The sequence below is a fragment of the Hyla sarda genome, chromosome 6, assembly GCF_029499605.1.
Source record: "Hyla sarda isolate aHylSar1 chromosome 6, aHylSar1.hap1, whole genome shotgun sequence".
NCBI lineage: Eukaryota > Metazoa > Chordata > Amphibia > Anura > Hylidae > Hyla > Hyla sarda.
This window is the reverse complement of record NC_079194.1, coordinates 157,596,091-157,612,572: the sequence shown is the minus strand read 5'-3', so window position 1 is coordinate 157,612,572 and position 16,482 is coordinate 157,596,091. Positions and strand designations below refer to the sequence as shown.

At 41.2% G+C, this 16,482-nt stretch overlaps 1 protein-coding gene across 3 annotated transcripts in view; it reads left to right on the top strand.

Annotated features, from left to right (window-relative positions):
• ZNF507 (zinc finger protein 507) overlaps positions 1–16,482 on the top strand; it is a 79,695-nt gene that overhangs the window by 29,873 nt on the left and 33,340 nt on the right. For all 3 annotated transcript variants that reach the window (XM_056525655.1, XM_056525653.1, XM_056525654.1), the window contains exon 2: positions 8,849–10,779. In XM_056525655.1, coding sequence (XP_056381630.1) covers positions 8,854–10,779 — 1,926 coding nt within the window. In that variant the 5' untranslated portion in view covers positions 8,849–8,853. The remainder of the gene's footprint in view (positions 1–8,848; positions 10,780–16,482) is intronic.

Sequence of the window (16,482 nt, the reverse complement as noted above, 5' to 3'; positions counted from 1 at the left end):
CCTTGCAATGCCAATACTAAAAGAATGTTTTTTTTTTTCACATTATGAGTTGCAGTAAACATTGAAGAGGCTTTGGTAAGGGTGTAAGGAGTCCAACTCCTACCAGTCAAATATTGATGATCTATCCAGAAGGTAGGCAGTCCTCTTTAACCCCTTGGGGACGGAGCCCATTATGACCCTAAGGACGGGAGCATTTTTTGCAAATCTGACCACTGTCACTTTAAGCATTAATAACTCTGGGATGCTTTTACTTATAAATTTGATTCCGAGATTGTTTTTTCGTGACATATTCTACTTTGTTAGTGGTAAATTTTCTTCGATATGTGCTTCATTTCTTGGTGAAAAATTCAAAAATTTCATGAAAAATTTGAAAATTTTGCATTTTTCTAACTTTGAAGCTCTCTGCTTATAAGGAATATGGATATTCCAAATAAATTATATATTGATTCACATACAATATGTCTACTTTATGTTTGCATCATACAGTTGACATGTTTTTACTTTTGGAAAACATCAGAGGGCTTCAAAGTTCAGCAGCAATTTTCCAATTATTTGCAAACTTTTCAAAATCGGAAGTTTTCAGGGACCAGTTCAGGTTTGAAGTGGATTTTGAAGGGTCTTCTGGTTAGAAATACCCCATAAATTACCCCATTATAAAAACTGCACCCCTCAAAGTATTCCAAATGACATTCAGTAAGTGTGTTAACCCTTTAGGTGTTTCACAGGAATAGCAGCAAAGTGAAAATTCAAAATCTTCATTTTTTACACTCTCATGTTCTTGTAGACCCAGTTTTTGAATTTTTCCAAGGGGTAAAAGAAGAAAAAATCCTCTCCAAAATTTGTAACCAATTTCTCTCGAGCAAGAAAATACCTCATATGTGTATGTCAAGTGTTCGGCGGGTGCATTGGGGGCTCAGAAGCGAAGGAGCGCAACAATGGGATTTAGGAGAGTGAGTTTTTCTGAAATGGTTTTTGGGGGGCATGTCCCATTTAGGAAGCCACTATGGTGCCAGGACAGCAAACCCCCCCCCCCCACATCGCACACTATTATGGAAACTACACCCCTCAAGGAACGTAACAAGGGGTCCAGTGAGCCTTAACACCCCACAGGTGTTTGACAACTATTTGTCTAAAGTCTGATGTGTAAATGAAGAAAAAAAATTTCACTAAAATGCAGTTTTTCCCCCAAATTTTACTTTTTACAAGGGGTAATAGGAGAAAATGCCCCCCAGAATTTGTAATGGAAATACCCCATGTTTGGACGTCAAGTGCACTGCGAGTGAACTACAATGCTCAGAAGAGGAAGAGCGCCATTGAGCTTTTAGAGAGATAATTTGTTTGGAATGGGAGTCGGGGCCATGTGCATTTACAAAGCCCCCCGTGGTGCCAGAACAGTGAACCCCCTCCCACATGTGACCCCATTTTGGAAACTACACCCCTCACGGAATGTAATAAGGGGTACAGTGAGCATTTACACCCTACTGGTGTTTGGCAGATCTTTGAAACAGTGGGCTGTGGAAACAAAAAAATTAAATTTTTCATTTTCACTGCCCACTGTTCCAAAAATCTGTCAGACACCTGTGGGGCGTAAATGCTCACTGTACCTCTTGTTACATTCCGTGAGGGGTGTAGTTTCCAAAATGGGGTCACATGTGGGTATTTATTTTTTGGGGTTTATGTTAGAACCGCTGTAAAATCAGCCACCCCTGTGCAAATCGCCAATTTAGGCCTCAAATGTACATAGTGCGCTCTCACTCCTGAGCCTTGTTGTGCGCCCGCAGTGTATTTTACGCCCACATATGATGTATCTCCGTACTCAGGAGAAAATTGCGTTACAAATTTTGGGGGTCTTTTTTTCCTTTTACCTCTTGTGATAATAAAAAGTAAAGGGCAACACCAGCATGTTAGTGTAAAAAATTGTTTTTTTACACTAACGGGCTGGTGTAGACCCCAACTTTTCCTTTTCATAAGGGGTAAAAGGAGAAAAAGCCCCCCCCCCCCCCAAAAAAAAAATGTAGTGCAATTTCTCCCGAGTACGGAGATACCCCATATGTGACCCAAAACTGTTTCCTTGAAATACGACAGGGCTCTGAAGTGAGAGAGCACCATGCGCATTTGAGGACTAAATTAGGGATTGCATAGGGGTGGACATAAGGGTATTCTACGTCAGTGATTCCCAAACAGGGTGCCTCCAGCTGTTGCTAAACTCCCAGCATGCCTGGACAGTCAGTGGCTGTCCAGAAATGCTGGGAGTTGTTGTTTTGCAAGAGCTGGAGGCTCCGTTTTGAAAACACTGCCGTACAATGTTTTTTATTAGGGGGACAGTGTAAGAGGGTGTATTTGCAGTGTTTTACTCTTTATTAGGTGGTAGTGTAGTGTATTGTTTTTTAGGGTACATTCGCACTAGCGGGTTACGGTGAGTTTCCCGCTAGGAATTTGTGCTGCGGTGAAAAACTTGCCGCAGCTCATAGTTGAAGCAGGAAACTTAATGTAAACCCGCCCGTGTGAATGTACCCTGTACGTTCACATGGGGGGGGGGGAACCTCCAGCTGTTTCGAAACTACAACTCCCAGCATGTACTGACAGACCGTGCATGCTGGGAGTTGTAGTTTTGCAACAGCTGGAGGCACACTGGTTGGAAAACCTTCAGTTAGGTTCTGTTACCTAACTCAGTATTTTCCAACCAGTGTGCCTCCAGCTGTTGCAAAAATACAATTCCCAGCATGTACTGATCACAGAAGGGCATGCTGGGAGATGTAGTTATGCAACAGCTGGAGGTACGCAACTACAACTCCCAGCATGCCGAGACAGCTGTTTGCTGTGTGGGCATGCTGGAATTTGTAGTTTTGCAACAGCTGGAGGTCTACAATTTAGAGACCACTGAACATTGATCTCCAATCTGTGGACCTCCAGATGTTGCAAAACTACAACTCCCAGCATGCCCAGACAGCAAACAGCTGTGTGGGCATGCTAGGAGTTGTAGTTTTGCAACATCTGGAGGGCAGTATAGAGATCACTGTGCAGTGGTCTCTAAACTGTAGACCTCCAGCTGTTGCAAAACTACAAATTCCAGCATGCCCACACAGCAAACAGCTGTCTGGGCATGCTGGTAGTTGTAGTTTTGCAACATCTGGAGGACTGCAGTCTAGAGAGCACTATAATGGACTCAGACTAAAGCCCTCCAGATGTTGCTAGGCAACTCACCGGCTTCCGTCGCATCCAGGGAGCCGTCCTCTACTGCCGATCGCCGTCGCTCCGCTGCCTCCGGACGGGTAAGTGATCTTCGGCGCCACTCCTCTTCGTTTTCCCCGTTCTGGCCCGCCTATTGTGGGTGGGCAGGACGGGGAAAACGAAAGTAAACCCCCCCGCCCCCGATCTGCAATTGGTGGTCGCGTCTAGACCACCAATAGCAGGGATAGGAGGGGTGGCACCCGTGCCACCTCACTCCTATCTCTTCAGGGGGATCGTGGGTGTCTTAGACACCCGCGATCCCCCTTATATTCCGGGTCACCATAGACCCGTAATGACCCGGAATCGGCGCAAATCGCAAGTGTGAATTCACTTGCGATTTGCGCCGATCGCCGACATGCGGGGGTCTAATGACCCCCCTGGGCATTTGCACGGGGTGCCTGCTGATATCAGCAGTCACCCCGGTCCGGTCCCCGCGCGGCGGGGGACCGAAATTCCAATGGGCGTATGGATACGCCCTTCGTCCCCAACAGGTTAAAAGACTAGATAGCCCCTTTAACGTTAAAGGAAATCGATCAGCTCTATTTTGTGTTCAAAGCTGAAGATATGGGCAGAAAACTAAATATCTGTCTCTTAGCTTATGGCTGTTTGCAAAGTCACAAAACCATGTTTTCCATTCAACTTCAGCGGTGATGCTGAGATTTAGCATGCATATACTCTTCCACACTCCCTGCTTGGCTTCCGGTACTATGCACTGTACATCAATCATGCAGGACAGGAAGGGATGGGAGGGAGTGGGGTGCTGAAGCTTAACACTGCCTCTATGGTACTTTAAGCTTGGAAGAAAAACATGATTTTACAACCTTACCATCCACAAAGAGTCAGGTATGGCTTGTCTTATAGCCCTGCTGGCCATTTACCCATGTCTGCAGCTGTAAGCATGAAATGGAACTGACCGATTTCCTTATAAGCATAGCCAATCAGTATTACAATACCAGAAATCCTGTCCCAGTAGAAGTTGTAGTTTGACAACCACTGGAGAACCTCAGGTTTAAAGGGATATTCCAGGAATTATTTTTATTAGACTATGCTACAGGGGCTGTAAAGTTAGTGTAGTTCATAATATAGTGTCTGTACCTGTGTGTGATGGTTTTCTCACAATTCTTCTGTGATTTTCACTCCAATATTTATTTTCATCAGCATACAAAATGACTGTTGTCTCAGATTTTTCCCAGGTTGCAATTTGGCCGAGACCTGACTCACTAGTCAGCTGATGACAGGGAGCCTGTCTGCTTCAATGGGTGGAGGGATCAATCTGCAGCTAATGCAACAGCTGTAGGCACCCTGATTGAAAACCACAGATCTTTTGATGAATTCAGCTCATTTGTTTCAATGGGTGGAGTGGCTGATGTGTGGGAGGGAGGAAAATGGAATTGTGTGATTTTTAGTTAAAAAAAAGTCAAACAGGAAATACCAGTTCACAAAAAGCTAGCCACAGTGTTATGGTAATCTCCCAACATAGCCATTTAGCCCCAAGACAAGTGCAGATCCTTCCTAAGCATGTCCATTACTGCCAGGTACATACTAAAATCACCTTATGCTGGATAACCCCTTTAAGACCTTAGAGATAAAGTTTCTAACAATTCTTTAGGCATACACAAAATGGGTTAACTTCCCTGACAGTTGCTGAAATTGTTAATGTTATCCTTGTAAAACATGTTACAATGGCCACAGTGTTATGTCACTAGTGAGCGGCTAGTTAGCCTTGTAAGGAATTAGCATTCCAGAGTTGGTGCTAAGCGGTATAGACTTGACCCCCCTCCCCAGGCTACCCTCACATACCACAGTATTGTCTGTGGTTACTGCAGTGGTGATGTTATAGCTAGGGAAAAGGGAAGTGATCTCATTGTGTCTTTTTTTTTTTTTTTCTGCTGAAAGTTTACACTTTCTTTTTAAGATCACTTTTTTGCGTGTCATATACTCCTCTAGAGTCACTGAAATGGTCTTAGCTTTTAGTCGCATATGTCACATCTTTCAGACTCCCCCTTACTTGTGTAAAGATTCTGCTGCGTTGTATTGATTGAGATGGTTATCTTGTAAACTGTAATTTTTTTTCATAAGCAGATTTAGGAAATATTCCTAGATGAAATTCTATGGAAAGCAGAGTCATTGTTATAAATAGAGATGAGCGAACTTACAGTAAATTCGATTCGTCACGAACTTCTCAGCTTGGCAGCTGATGACTTAACCTGCATAAATTAGTTCAGCTTTCAGGTCCTCCGGTGGGCCGGAAAAAGTGGATACATTCTTAGGAAAGAATCTCCTAGGACTGTATCCACCTTTTCCAGCCCACCGGAACACCTGAAAGCTGAACTAATCTATGCAGGAAAAGTCATTAACTGCCGAGCCGAGAAGTTCGTGACGAATCAAATTTACTGTAAGTTCGCTCATCTCTAGTTATAAATGTAAAAATGTGTTCTGACATGCCTATAATAGAGCAAAAGTTATGTGACTGGTCTCTAGTATTCTAATGAATACTTGTTACTTGTGTGAACATAGCCTGAATTCATATTCTTTAATGTGTCACATATTGAGGAGAAAAATATAAAAAAAAAACAATTTACTAGTCAGCCTATCCAGGCGAAAATTAACAGGATAGGCAATTAAGGCTGATCTAAGGGGACAAGGGCATCAACTACTGTAATACCAACAAGCTGGAGCCCAGCCACAACCAAACTAAAACCTTTTACCTGCAGTTCCCATAGAGACAATAATTCATATTGCTCTTGTTTAAAAATTACATTCTCAGTATTTGAATTGTATTCCAAGATTTGCCTGTCTTCAAATAAGACTGAATAACTTGCAAAAATTAAATATTAGGAATCTGAGGTCACATTCACACTACTGAATATCCGCTTGTGGATATCGCGAGTGCAGGGGCTGCCTCTGAAATTCATGGGCACTAAGACCGTGCAGACTAGAACTATCACCATTGACAGCAACACAGTCCAGCTAGATGTATTCATTCTTTCGGCAGAATACGAAACTAAAATTCTGCTACAGAACGTCTACAGTGTGAATGGTGAGGCAGGATCCTATTGAAGACAATGATAGGCTGCCTCAACAGTTTCAGAAATTCTGTAGAGTGAATGTATCCATACAATGGAGAGCCGCTCTGGTGGGTGTGAGCCATCCCTACATTACATCTAAATGTCCACCATATAACAGTTTTCCATGTAGCATAACAAAAATGTGTACTGCACAGACTTTTTTTTTTTTTTCTTTGTATATGTGAACCTTTGGAGGATGTTTAGCATACAATTTGTAAGGGAATGCTTCCAATGTATCTCAGTTGTACACTTTGAATAGACCTTTGTATATAGTCCCTAAGTTACTTTGTCATTCTTATTTACGCCACTGTAACTGTAGATCCGCTTAAGACTTTAAGGGGTACTCCAGTGAAAACATTTATTTTTTTTTTTTAATCAACTTGTGCCAGAAAGTTAAACAGATATGTAAGTTACTTCTATTAAAAAAAAATAATCTTTACCCTTCCAGTACTTTTTAGCAGCTGTATGCTACAGAGGAAATTATTTTCTTTTTGAATTTCTTTTTTGTCTTGTCCACAGTGCTCTCTGCTGACACCAGATGCCCGTATCGGGAACTGTCCAGAGCAGGAGAAAATCCCCATAGCAAGCCTTTGCTGCTCTGGACAGTTACTGAAACGGACAGAGGTGTCAGCAGAGAGCACTGTGGACAAAACAAAAAAAAAATCTTTTCCCTTCCAGTACTTTTTAGCAGCTGTATGCTATAGAGGAAATTATTTTCTTTTTAATAGAAGTAATTTACAAATCTGTTTTAACATTCTGGCATCAGTTCATAAAAAAAAAAATAAATAAATAAAAAAAATTCCACCGGAGTGCCCCTTTAATCAAAATCTCAAATAATTTTGTTATTAACAAAATATTATTTGCAACTCTTCACCAATGACTTGTTGGATCTCTTGTTAAGAAGTTCTCTAGACCTTGTGTGTTTGCATTTTTGTCCTTAGATAAGTGCAGTTCAGTTGGGTATTGCATAGTAAGAGTTGTCACCATTTGAAAGTTTACATAGTCTTACATTGTAAGGTGTTGGCCTGCAGCCAAATTTCTTAACCACGTGAAGTGACAGATTATCAGTGACCTGTAGCCTACAATTCTATTTTTTTTTTCTCCCGAGTTTGGTATAGTCAGTCATTTGAGGAGTGGGCACATTGGTGCACTAGTTTGCTGCATGATCCAGTATGTCTTTTTTCAGGGGTGATACCTTTTACAAGTAAATACCATGATTAATGTTAACCCCTTAACAACCACAGATGTAAATGTACATCCTGGTTTGGCGGGACTTCCCGCCCGTAATGGCCAATATCTGCGATCGCGCGCATGTCCGCCATTAACCCCTCTGATGCTGTGATCAATACAGATCACGGCATTTGCGGCACTTTGATCGGATCACCCGCAGCGCTGCCGCGGGGATCCGATCATCCAGCATGACAGCCGGAGGTCCCCTTACCTAGCTCCGGCTGTCTCTCGGGGTCTTCTGCTCTGGTCTGCAATTGAGCAGACCAGAGCAGAAGATGACCGATAATACTGAGCAGTGCTGTGTCCTATGCATAGCACTGCACAGTATTAACAATCAAAGGATTGCTATAGATAGTCCCCTATGGGGACATAAGTGTATTAAAAAAAAAAAAGTAGAAAAATGTAAAAATAAAAAGTAAAAGGGAAGAATCCCCTCCCCCAATAATGAAAATTGTCCGTTTTTCCCATTTTACCCCCAAAAAGCGTAAATTTCTTATTTTAATAAACATATTTGATATCGCCGCGTGCGTAAATGTCCAAATCATGAAAATATAATGTTAATGATCCCGTACGGTGAATGGTGTAAACGTAAAAAATTTAAGTCCAAAAATGCTGCTTTTTTTTGTCACATTTTATTAAAAAAAAATTAATAAAAAATGATCTAAAAGTTTTATATATGCAAATGTGGTATCTAAAAGTACACATTACGGCGCAAAAAATTAGCCCTCATAGCGCCCTATATACGGAAAAATGAAAGTTATAGGTGGTCAAAATAGGGCGATTTTAGCTTTAGCTTACTGATTTTGTACAAAAAGTTTTAGATTTTTTTTTTAAGCGGTAAAAAAATATAAAATTATCTAGCCATGGGTATCATTTTAATCATATTGACCCACAGAATAAAGAACACATGTCATTTTTACCGTAAAGTGTACAGTGTGAAAACAAAACCCTCCAAAATGTGCAAAATTTTGGTTTTCATTTAAATTGGGCTTGGTCATTAAGGGGTTAAAAGAAAATTGTCAAGACCATGCCAGTACTGTATGATAAATGTGACCTTGTAGCTTCAGTATGGGTCTTATCTTTTATTGAAGGCAAGGCTACAAAGTGGTATGCATAACTCCAATTTTTTGGACCAGAGGTCCTCCTTAAGTGAACAATCTTTCCAATATGTTATTGCAGTGTCATCTTAGACAAGTACACTTTCTAAATGAATTATTTGCTATTAAGGACCTTGGTGGGGGGTGCTATTAAAATCAGATTGTGGGGTACCAGTTGTTTAGAAGTAGACATATAACATTAAAATTATTTTGTTCTTGCAGGTGTGATGGAAGGTAAGGAAAGTGGAGGTACAAGGATCGAAGAAGGTAGAACTCTGGTTCCTGATGCCAGGATTACCCTGATGCACACAGTCGAGGACAAGCAGAAAAGCAATGAGCCCTTGATTAATGTGATACAGAAACTCACTGCAATGGTTAAAAGCCAAGAATCAAGCAGAAATACTGAAGTGAAGAAACGCCCATACCCAGATGATGTTGCTAATGTTCCACCATCTAAGGAGCCTGATCTGGCAAATTTCTGTCCCAAGAGGGTCAAGGAACGGAATCCCAGTGAGCAGGCTGTCAGTAGTCCTGCACCAAACAATAAAAAAGTGATGTTCTACCAGTGCAGTCTTTGCAAATTTATCTCTCCTTCTTTTGAGATCCTCACAACCCATGTGAAAAATCATGGACAACATAATGAAATAATCCTTATGTGCTCAGAGTGCCACTTGACATTTAAAACACACAGTGAACTTGAAATCCACATAAAAACACACTGTGAAAACGAAGTCTCCGCTCCTTCACAGGCTAAAGACCAGCCCAGAGAGGACAAGCAGGTGTCCCAATGTTCAGAAGTCACTGAGCCGGTGAGAAAAAAATGGTATGCCTATGAAGCTTACGGTTTGTACCGGTGTCTCATCTGCAGATATACCTGTGGCCAACAGCGAATGTTAAAGACCCATGCTTGGAAACATGCAGGAGAGGTTGACTTTTCATACCCTATATTTGAGGAAGAGAATGAGTCTGCTGGATTGCCAGATTCCACTGTTGCTCATACACCACAAGGTAGTGAGTCAGTGCTTTCAGAAAATATCTACGTCAAGCAACATGTGCAGGTATCTGGATGTGACCCTGTTCAGGAGCATAGCTTGTTGCCGGTAGGTGTACAGATCAAAAGGACTGATGTTTTAAGCCAAACTAGTGCCCCAACACCTATGACTGAAGTAGTAGTTGTCGATGAGGCCTTATCTGAAAATGATCAAGATAACTTAATTAGGGAGAGTCTTCTGTCCTCCGCACAGAAAATCATTAGCTGCAGCCAAAATACAAAAGGCCATGTGAATGTAATTGTAGAGCGTTTGCCAGGAGCTGAGGAAGCTGGTCCACAGAAACCCTTCTTAATCAGCACAGAGGTGGATGTTAAGAAGAAGATGGTTCCTCAGGATTCCCAAGAAGCAGGTTCTGTTGAAGTCTATCATGCTGATAAAAATGCAGTGGAGGGTGAAGAGATTATCATAGGATTTGAAGGATCTGATGAGAATTCTCCTCCTGTGCGAAGAAGGACAAACTCGGAGTGTTTAAGACTTCACTCTTTGGCAGCAGAAGCATTGGTAACCATGCCTATCAGATTAGTTGAATGTCCTAAAACCAGTTTCCGGCTTATCCGTGAGCCTAATTCCATTAATCCAGACACTGGTCAAGGGGATGGTGGGGATACTGTTGTATCTTGCCCCACGGTTGAATCTTCAAACGTTCCTGAAGAGAATGATGATGTTAATCAAAAGGAAGTGAAAGAGAGAGGTGAACTCACAGAGGCTCCTATGAAAATGGGTATCAGCATGTCTTTACTTAAAGTTATCGAAAAGCTGAGAGAGAGAACAGATCAGAACGCTACAGATGAGGACATCCTGAAAGAGTTACAGGACAATGCTCAGAGTGAGTGCACCAATGACCTCAGCTCTGGCAGTAACCTTGTGGAATATTTACCCAATGCTGAACGTCCCTACCGATGTCGCCTGTGCCATTACACCAGTGATAACAAAGGTTACATAAAGCAGCACTTGCGTGTCCATCGCCAGAGACAGCCTTACCAGTGCCCAATCTGTGAGCACATAGCAGAAAATAGCAGTGATCTGGAAAATCACATGATCAACCACTGCAAAACCATGAAGTATGAGTGCAAGCACTGCAGTGAATCCTTCTACTACAAGGTAAGGATTATTGGCATCACATTACTTGGGTTAAAGGGGTTATCCATGATTAGGAAAATACAGCTGCTTTCTTACAGAAAACAGAACCACAGCAGGTGGCGTGTGAGGATGACATCTTCATTAAAGGGGTACTTACTGGAAAACGTGTGTGTGTATAATCTATATATAAAAAAAAAAAAAAAAATTATATAATATAATATATATATAATCAACGTGTGTGTGTGTGTGTGTGTATGTTCCACAAAAACTTCCATACCGCTAAAGATATTAACATGAAACTTGGCACACATGTTACTTATATGTCAACAACAAACATAGGATAGGTGATTTAACCCTTACTCACCCCCATTTGCCAGGGGCGGGGTTTATGTTTAAGGTCCCATACATGTCAATGGGAAATATATGTTACTGCATAACTTCCAAACGGCAGGAAATATTTCGATGATACTTGGTCACATGTTACTTATGTCCACTTAAAATATAGGATAGTTAATTTAACCCTTAACTACCCCCATTTGTGAGTGTCAGGGTTTTTGTTTAAAGTCCCATGCAAATTAATGGGACATGTATGTTCCCACATAACTTCTGTACGGCTGGAAATATTTCAATACCTGGTACACATATTACGGGTTGGGATAGGAGGTCAAAAGCTTCCTCCTTTATTTATTTTCCTCCCCAACAAGGATTAGGAAGGAAAAACGCCGGGTACTCAGCTAGTATATATAATGTGTGTGTAAAAAAATGTTTTATTTTATTTTTTGGTGCCAGAAATTTAAACAGATTTGTAAATTACTTCTATTTAAAATCTTAATCCTTTCAGTACTTATCTGCTGCTGTATACTACAAAGTTATTTTCTTTTTCCATTTCCTTTCTGCCTGACAGTGCTCTCTTCTGACACCTCTGTCCATATCAGGAACTGTCCAGAGTAGGAGCAAATCCCCATAGAAAACATATATTCTGCTCTGGACAGTTCCTAAAATGGACAGAGGTGCCAGCAGAGAGCACTGTGGTCAGGCAGAATAATAAAAAATTTTAAAAAATTAAAAAAAACTTCCTATGGATCATAACAGCAGCTAAGTACTGGAAGGATTAATATTTTTAATAAAAGTAATATACAAATCTGTTTAACTTTCTGGCACTAGTTGATTTCAAAAAAGTTTTCCAGTGGATCTGAGCTGCAATTCCATAAACAGACTGAAGACAAGAGTGGCTATTTTTGGAAGAAATAATCTTTTTCTGAGAGCAACAGAAACCTGGTGACACTGACCCTAAAACAGGTGGTTTAACTTTTTTGTGGATTAGTTATGTGTTGTGTTTTTTTATTTTTTAATCTGTATCAATTAGCTGGGACTACTAAACACTGCACTGTGGTGCCAAAAATTAACGAGCTTCTGCTCCGAACCACTTAACTGCTGTTGATAGAGCTCTGCCACCAATTGACGGCTTTCTGCCTATGCACTGTAGAAGCAGACTGGTCCGGAGCAGAAGTTCATGATTTTTGGGGACCACAGAGTGTAAACTTGTTCTGTAGTCTGAGCTAATAAGAAACATGACCGAAAAAAGACTGCTCCTGAATAAGGGTCTAATTTAAAGCAGCATAAACCTACAACAACTTTCCTTCATAGGCTAGTTAAAGGAGAACTCTGGATAGGGATTAGTAGCTGATCTCCGGGATGGAACCCCAGCTCTCTGAGAGGAGCGCATGACTACTGGTTCCCGAGGGCAGTACACTGATCTTTTCAGCACTCCCTTAGAAATGTATGAAGCATGTGCCGCCTGCAGCAAGCGCTCCTCGCTCTGTGCCAGGTCCCATTCCGGTGATTGCGGAGGGTCTCAGTGACTGGACCCCTGCGATCAGCTACTTATCCCCTATTCTGTGGATTGGGGATATGTTTATTTTTGTCGGACATCTCCTTTTAAAGTAATTGTAAACCATTTAAACTTGAAATAAATAATAAAAAGAAGCCATGTTTGTCATTGTGCAAGATTTAGCGCAGATCTTGATTTTTAAACTGGATCTTAATGCAATGATGTCCAAACTGTGGCCATCCAGATGTTACAAAACTACCAGCATGCCTAGACAGCCGTTTGACGCCCCTTGACAAAGCCTTAGCGAAAACGCGTTCGGGGTGAGGTGAGGTATTGTATGGGGGTATATGGTCTGGCCGGTGTCTCATATGTTATATGTGACCTTTCCTTTCTTTTTCCAGTCCTTTTCCCTGTTGTGTATAATCATCATTACCATGCTTGTCTTGTTTGCGTCTTGTTGATTTTCCTGGATATGGCATATATCAGTAATCCAGCTTTACCGTTTGACCCATTATTATGTAGGTTGATCATCTCCATCAGGCGCTTTATATGATATACTCACCTCCATCTTTTCTGTGTGTGTAACTGCTTTTATAACACTGCCATTTTTAATCCTTTGGATTGTTTTTATTAAGTTAGTAAAAAAGATTCATACTTTTGATAACCAATATTTTGGCCCCTTCTTTTGGTGTAAAAGTTGGTTTTGCAACATGTGGAGGGCCACAGTTTGGACATCACTGTCTTAATGCACTGATATTTTGCAAAGAATATGGGACTCATTTGTCCTATTCCCTTCTATTTCCAGCACGGCTGGGTTTAGTGTTCTTAGTCTTGTATTGCAAACATAGTGGTGGGGTAGAGCTCCTTCTGCAGCTAGGTGTCTTACAGCCAAACAGAGACTTGTAAATAAAGTTGGCCATACACATATGACTTTCATTAGCCAGAATTTGGCTGATCAATAGTTAATGGGATCATTGATATCCAGCATGTCAGACAAAACTGGCAGATCAGGGTAATTATCAGTGAGCAAATGAAGAAAGGTAGTCCAGCAGTGCCTTAAAACGTAGATTCTTTATTTACTTTTCTTTAAAAGTACAGAGCACACACCATCCACCTTCACCTGGTCAGCAAACAACTCCTATGGACGCGTTTCGAACGCATGCGCGTTCTTGATCACCACACCACCTGTGTGTTCCTCACCTCCTAAATACCAAGTTCAAGAGGGAGGAGCACTAGCTTCAAGAAGACTTATTTAAAACACCGTTCGTGTACCTTAAAACTTCTTACAAAAACAGGTAACTATTAAAACTTACTATTGCATGAAAAATGAATGGAACGGAGGAAAAACTGTGTTGTCAAATTCTGTTGATTTAGTTACAGTAAATTTTTTGGATTTACAGCTCACAGGCATACCAGGACAGACAATACAAAGCTCCACATATCGCAAACCCACATCAGGAAACACTATTTTACGGGCCAATAGTAACCATCCCACACAAACCATAAGAGCCATTCCAGTTGGAGAACTTACCAGGTTAAAACGCAATTGCACTTCACATTTCACATTTCAGGAAGAGGCAAAACAATTAAAGGACAGGCTCATAAAAAGAGGCTACAGCCACAAACAATTTAATAGAGCCATGAAAATCGTCCAAAACAAAAGTCGAGAAAATCTTGTGACAAATCAAACGAAAACAATGTGCAATAAAAAAAAAAAAAAAAAAAAGGTACTTGCAATTACACACAATCCACATTTCAAAAACATTTGTGGTTTAATTTATAAAAACCTGCACTTTTTGAAGGAAGATGAGATCTTGGCAGGTCTTTTGGCACAAGGAGTGGCTGTGGTGCCGAAAAAAGCTAGCAATTTAAAGGATAGTCTATCCCCGAGCTTAGTCATCTCAGAAACGCAATGTGTGAACACATGGTTAGGTAACAAAGGTTTCTTCAAGTGTGGAGCAAATCGGTGCGAACTATGTAATGTTGCCAGGGTTTGCAAAGATTTTGCTGATAGTACAGACAACCACAGATATGATATTAAACAGTACATCAATTGCAATACGACAAATGTCGTGTATGCAATTGAATGCACTGCCTGCAATTTAAAATATGTAGGATGCACTTCACGTCCTTTAAAAATCAGGATCCGCGAGCACTTATGTGACGCGGTCAAAATGGAAAGTAATAGAAATAAATCGGGTGCATCCACACATTTTGCACAGGCACATAATGGAAACATAAACAATTTCATAGCATATGGCATTGAGAAAGTGAAAAAACCCATAAGAGGTGGTGACATCCAAAGAAAATTGTTCAACCGCGAGGCCTTCTGGCAGTACACTCTGCGTACCAGAATACCGCACGGTCTGAACATACGGAAGGAATTAATGTTGCATTATTAAAAAACATTTCATTAAGTGGAATTCTCGTGAATGAAATCACAGAGATTTCTCAGAACCAGTACATACAGTGCGATTGCTGTCAATTCTGCTGTCGGTATAGAACACGTATAACCATAACTGGTCGATTCAGAAAACTCACCGAGCAGAATTTGACAACACAGTTTTTCCTCCATTCCATTCATTTTTCATGCAATAGTAAGTTTTAATAGTTACCTGTTTTTGTAAGAAGTTTTAAGGTACACGAACGGTGTTTTAAATAAGTCTTCTTGAAGCTAGTGCTCCTCCCTCTTGAACTTGGTATTTAGGAGGTGAGGAACACACAGGTGGTGTGGTGATCAAGAACGCGCATGCGTTCGAAACGCGTCCATAGGAGTTGTTTGCTGACCAGGTGAAGGTGGATGGTGTGTGCTCTGTACTTTTAAAGAAAAGTAAATAAAGAATCTACGTTTTAAGGGACTGCTGGACTACCTTTCTTTTACCTACAAGTTTCAAGCCTGGCCGGGCTCGGGTCCTTGCAGACCGTGGAGGAGGTGAGCTGAGAGAACTTTATTTCTTATTAATTATCAGTGAGCTTGTATAAAATGATCAAACAACTGTGTGTTCAGCTGACCATGGGTGCAAAGTACAACCTGGCAGAAATGAGTCTTCCTTCAACCATCATGAATAATGATTCTTGCATTATGATCATGATTGGATGACGTTGACCACTGTTTGAATTATCTTGTGTGTATGACCAGGTTTGGAGCAGGTTAAATAGCTTTTTTCCTGGGATATGAATAAAATTCTCAGTATTTCTCACACTTTTGCTTACAACATTTAAAGGGTTTTTCCAGCTAGCATGCTATTTAAAAATTTGGGCTGAAAAGACATATTGCCTTACTAGTTCCCCTGTCACCATCTCTTTTTAACATGGCCCTGTTTTGCCATGTACCACAATTTGCCATTTACCGGAATATTGGTCAGCACAAGCCATGGTCCACTTACCCTATTTGTGGCTGAGATGGAACACTGCAACGGGCATTGGAGTGGACAATGACTTTAGCCAACCAGTTTCACTGAGGGGTGGTGCATCAGGAAGCAGAGCTCCGATAAAGATGCAGCAACATAGGAGAGAGTAAGGCAGGTATGTGTCCTTTTATTTTTAGCCCAACTTTAAAGAGTTAATGAACAAAGTAGAGGAGGCTGTTATGGTAGGAATTGCTGTCATATATTAAGTTTTCTACATTTGGTGTTCCTATAATAATGTCTACCAAGGACAGCTGTAAATGAACAGTGCTGCCTGTGACATTGACATTGTCAGGCAAATGGAGACTTAAAGGGGTACTCCGCCCCTAGACATCTTATCCCCTATCCTTTGGATAGGGGACAATATGTCAGATCGCTGCGGTCCCGCTGCTGGGGATCCCCGCTGCGGCACTGCGCTCTCATTACTGCACAGAGAGAGTTCTCTCTGCACGTAATGACGGGCAATACAGGGGCCAGAGCATCGTT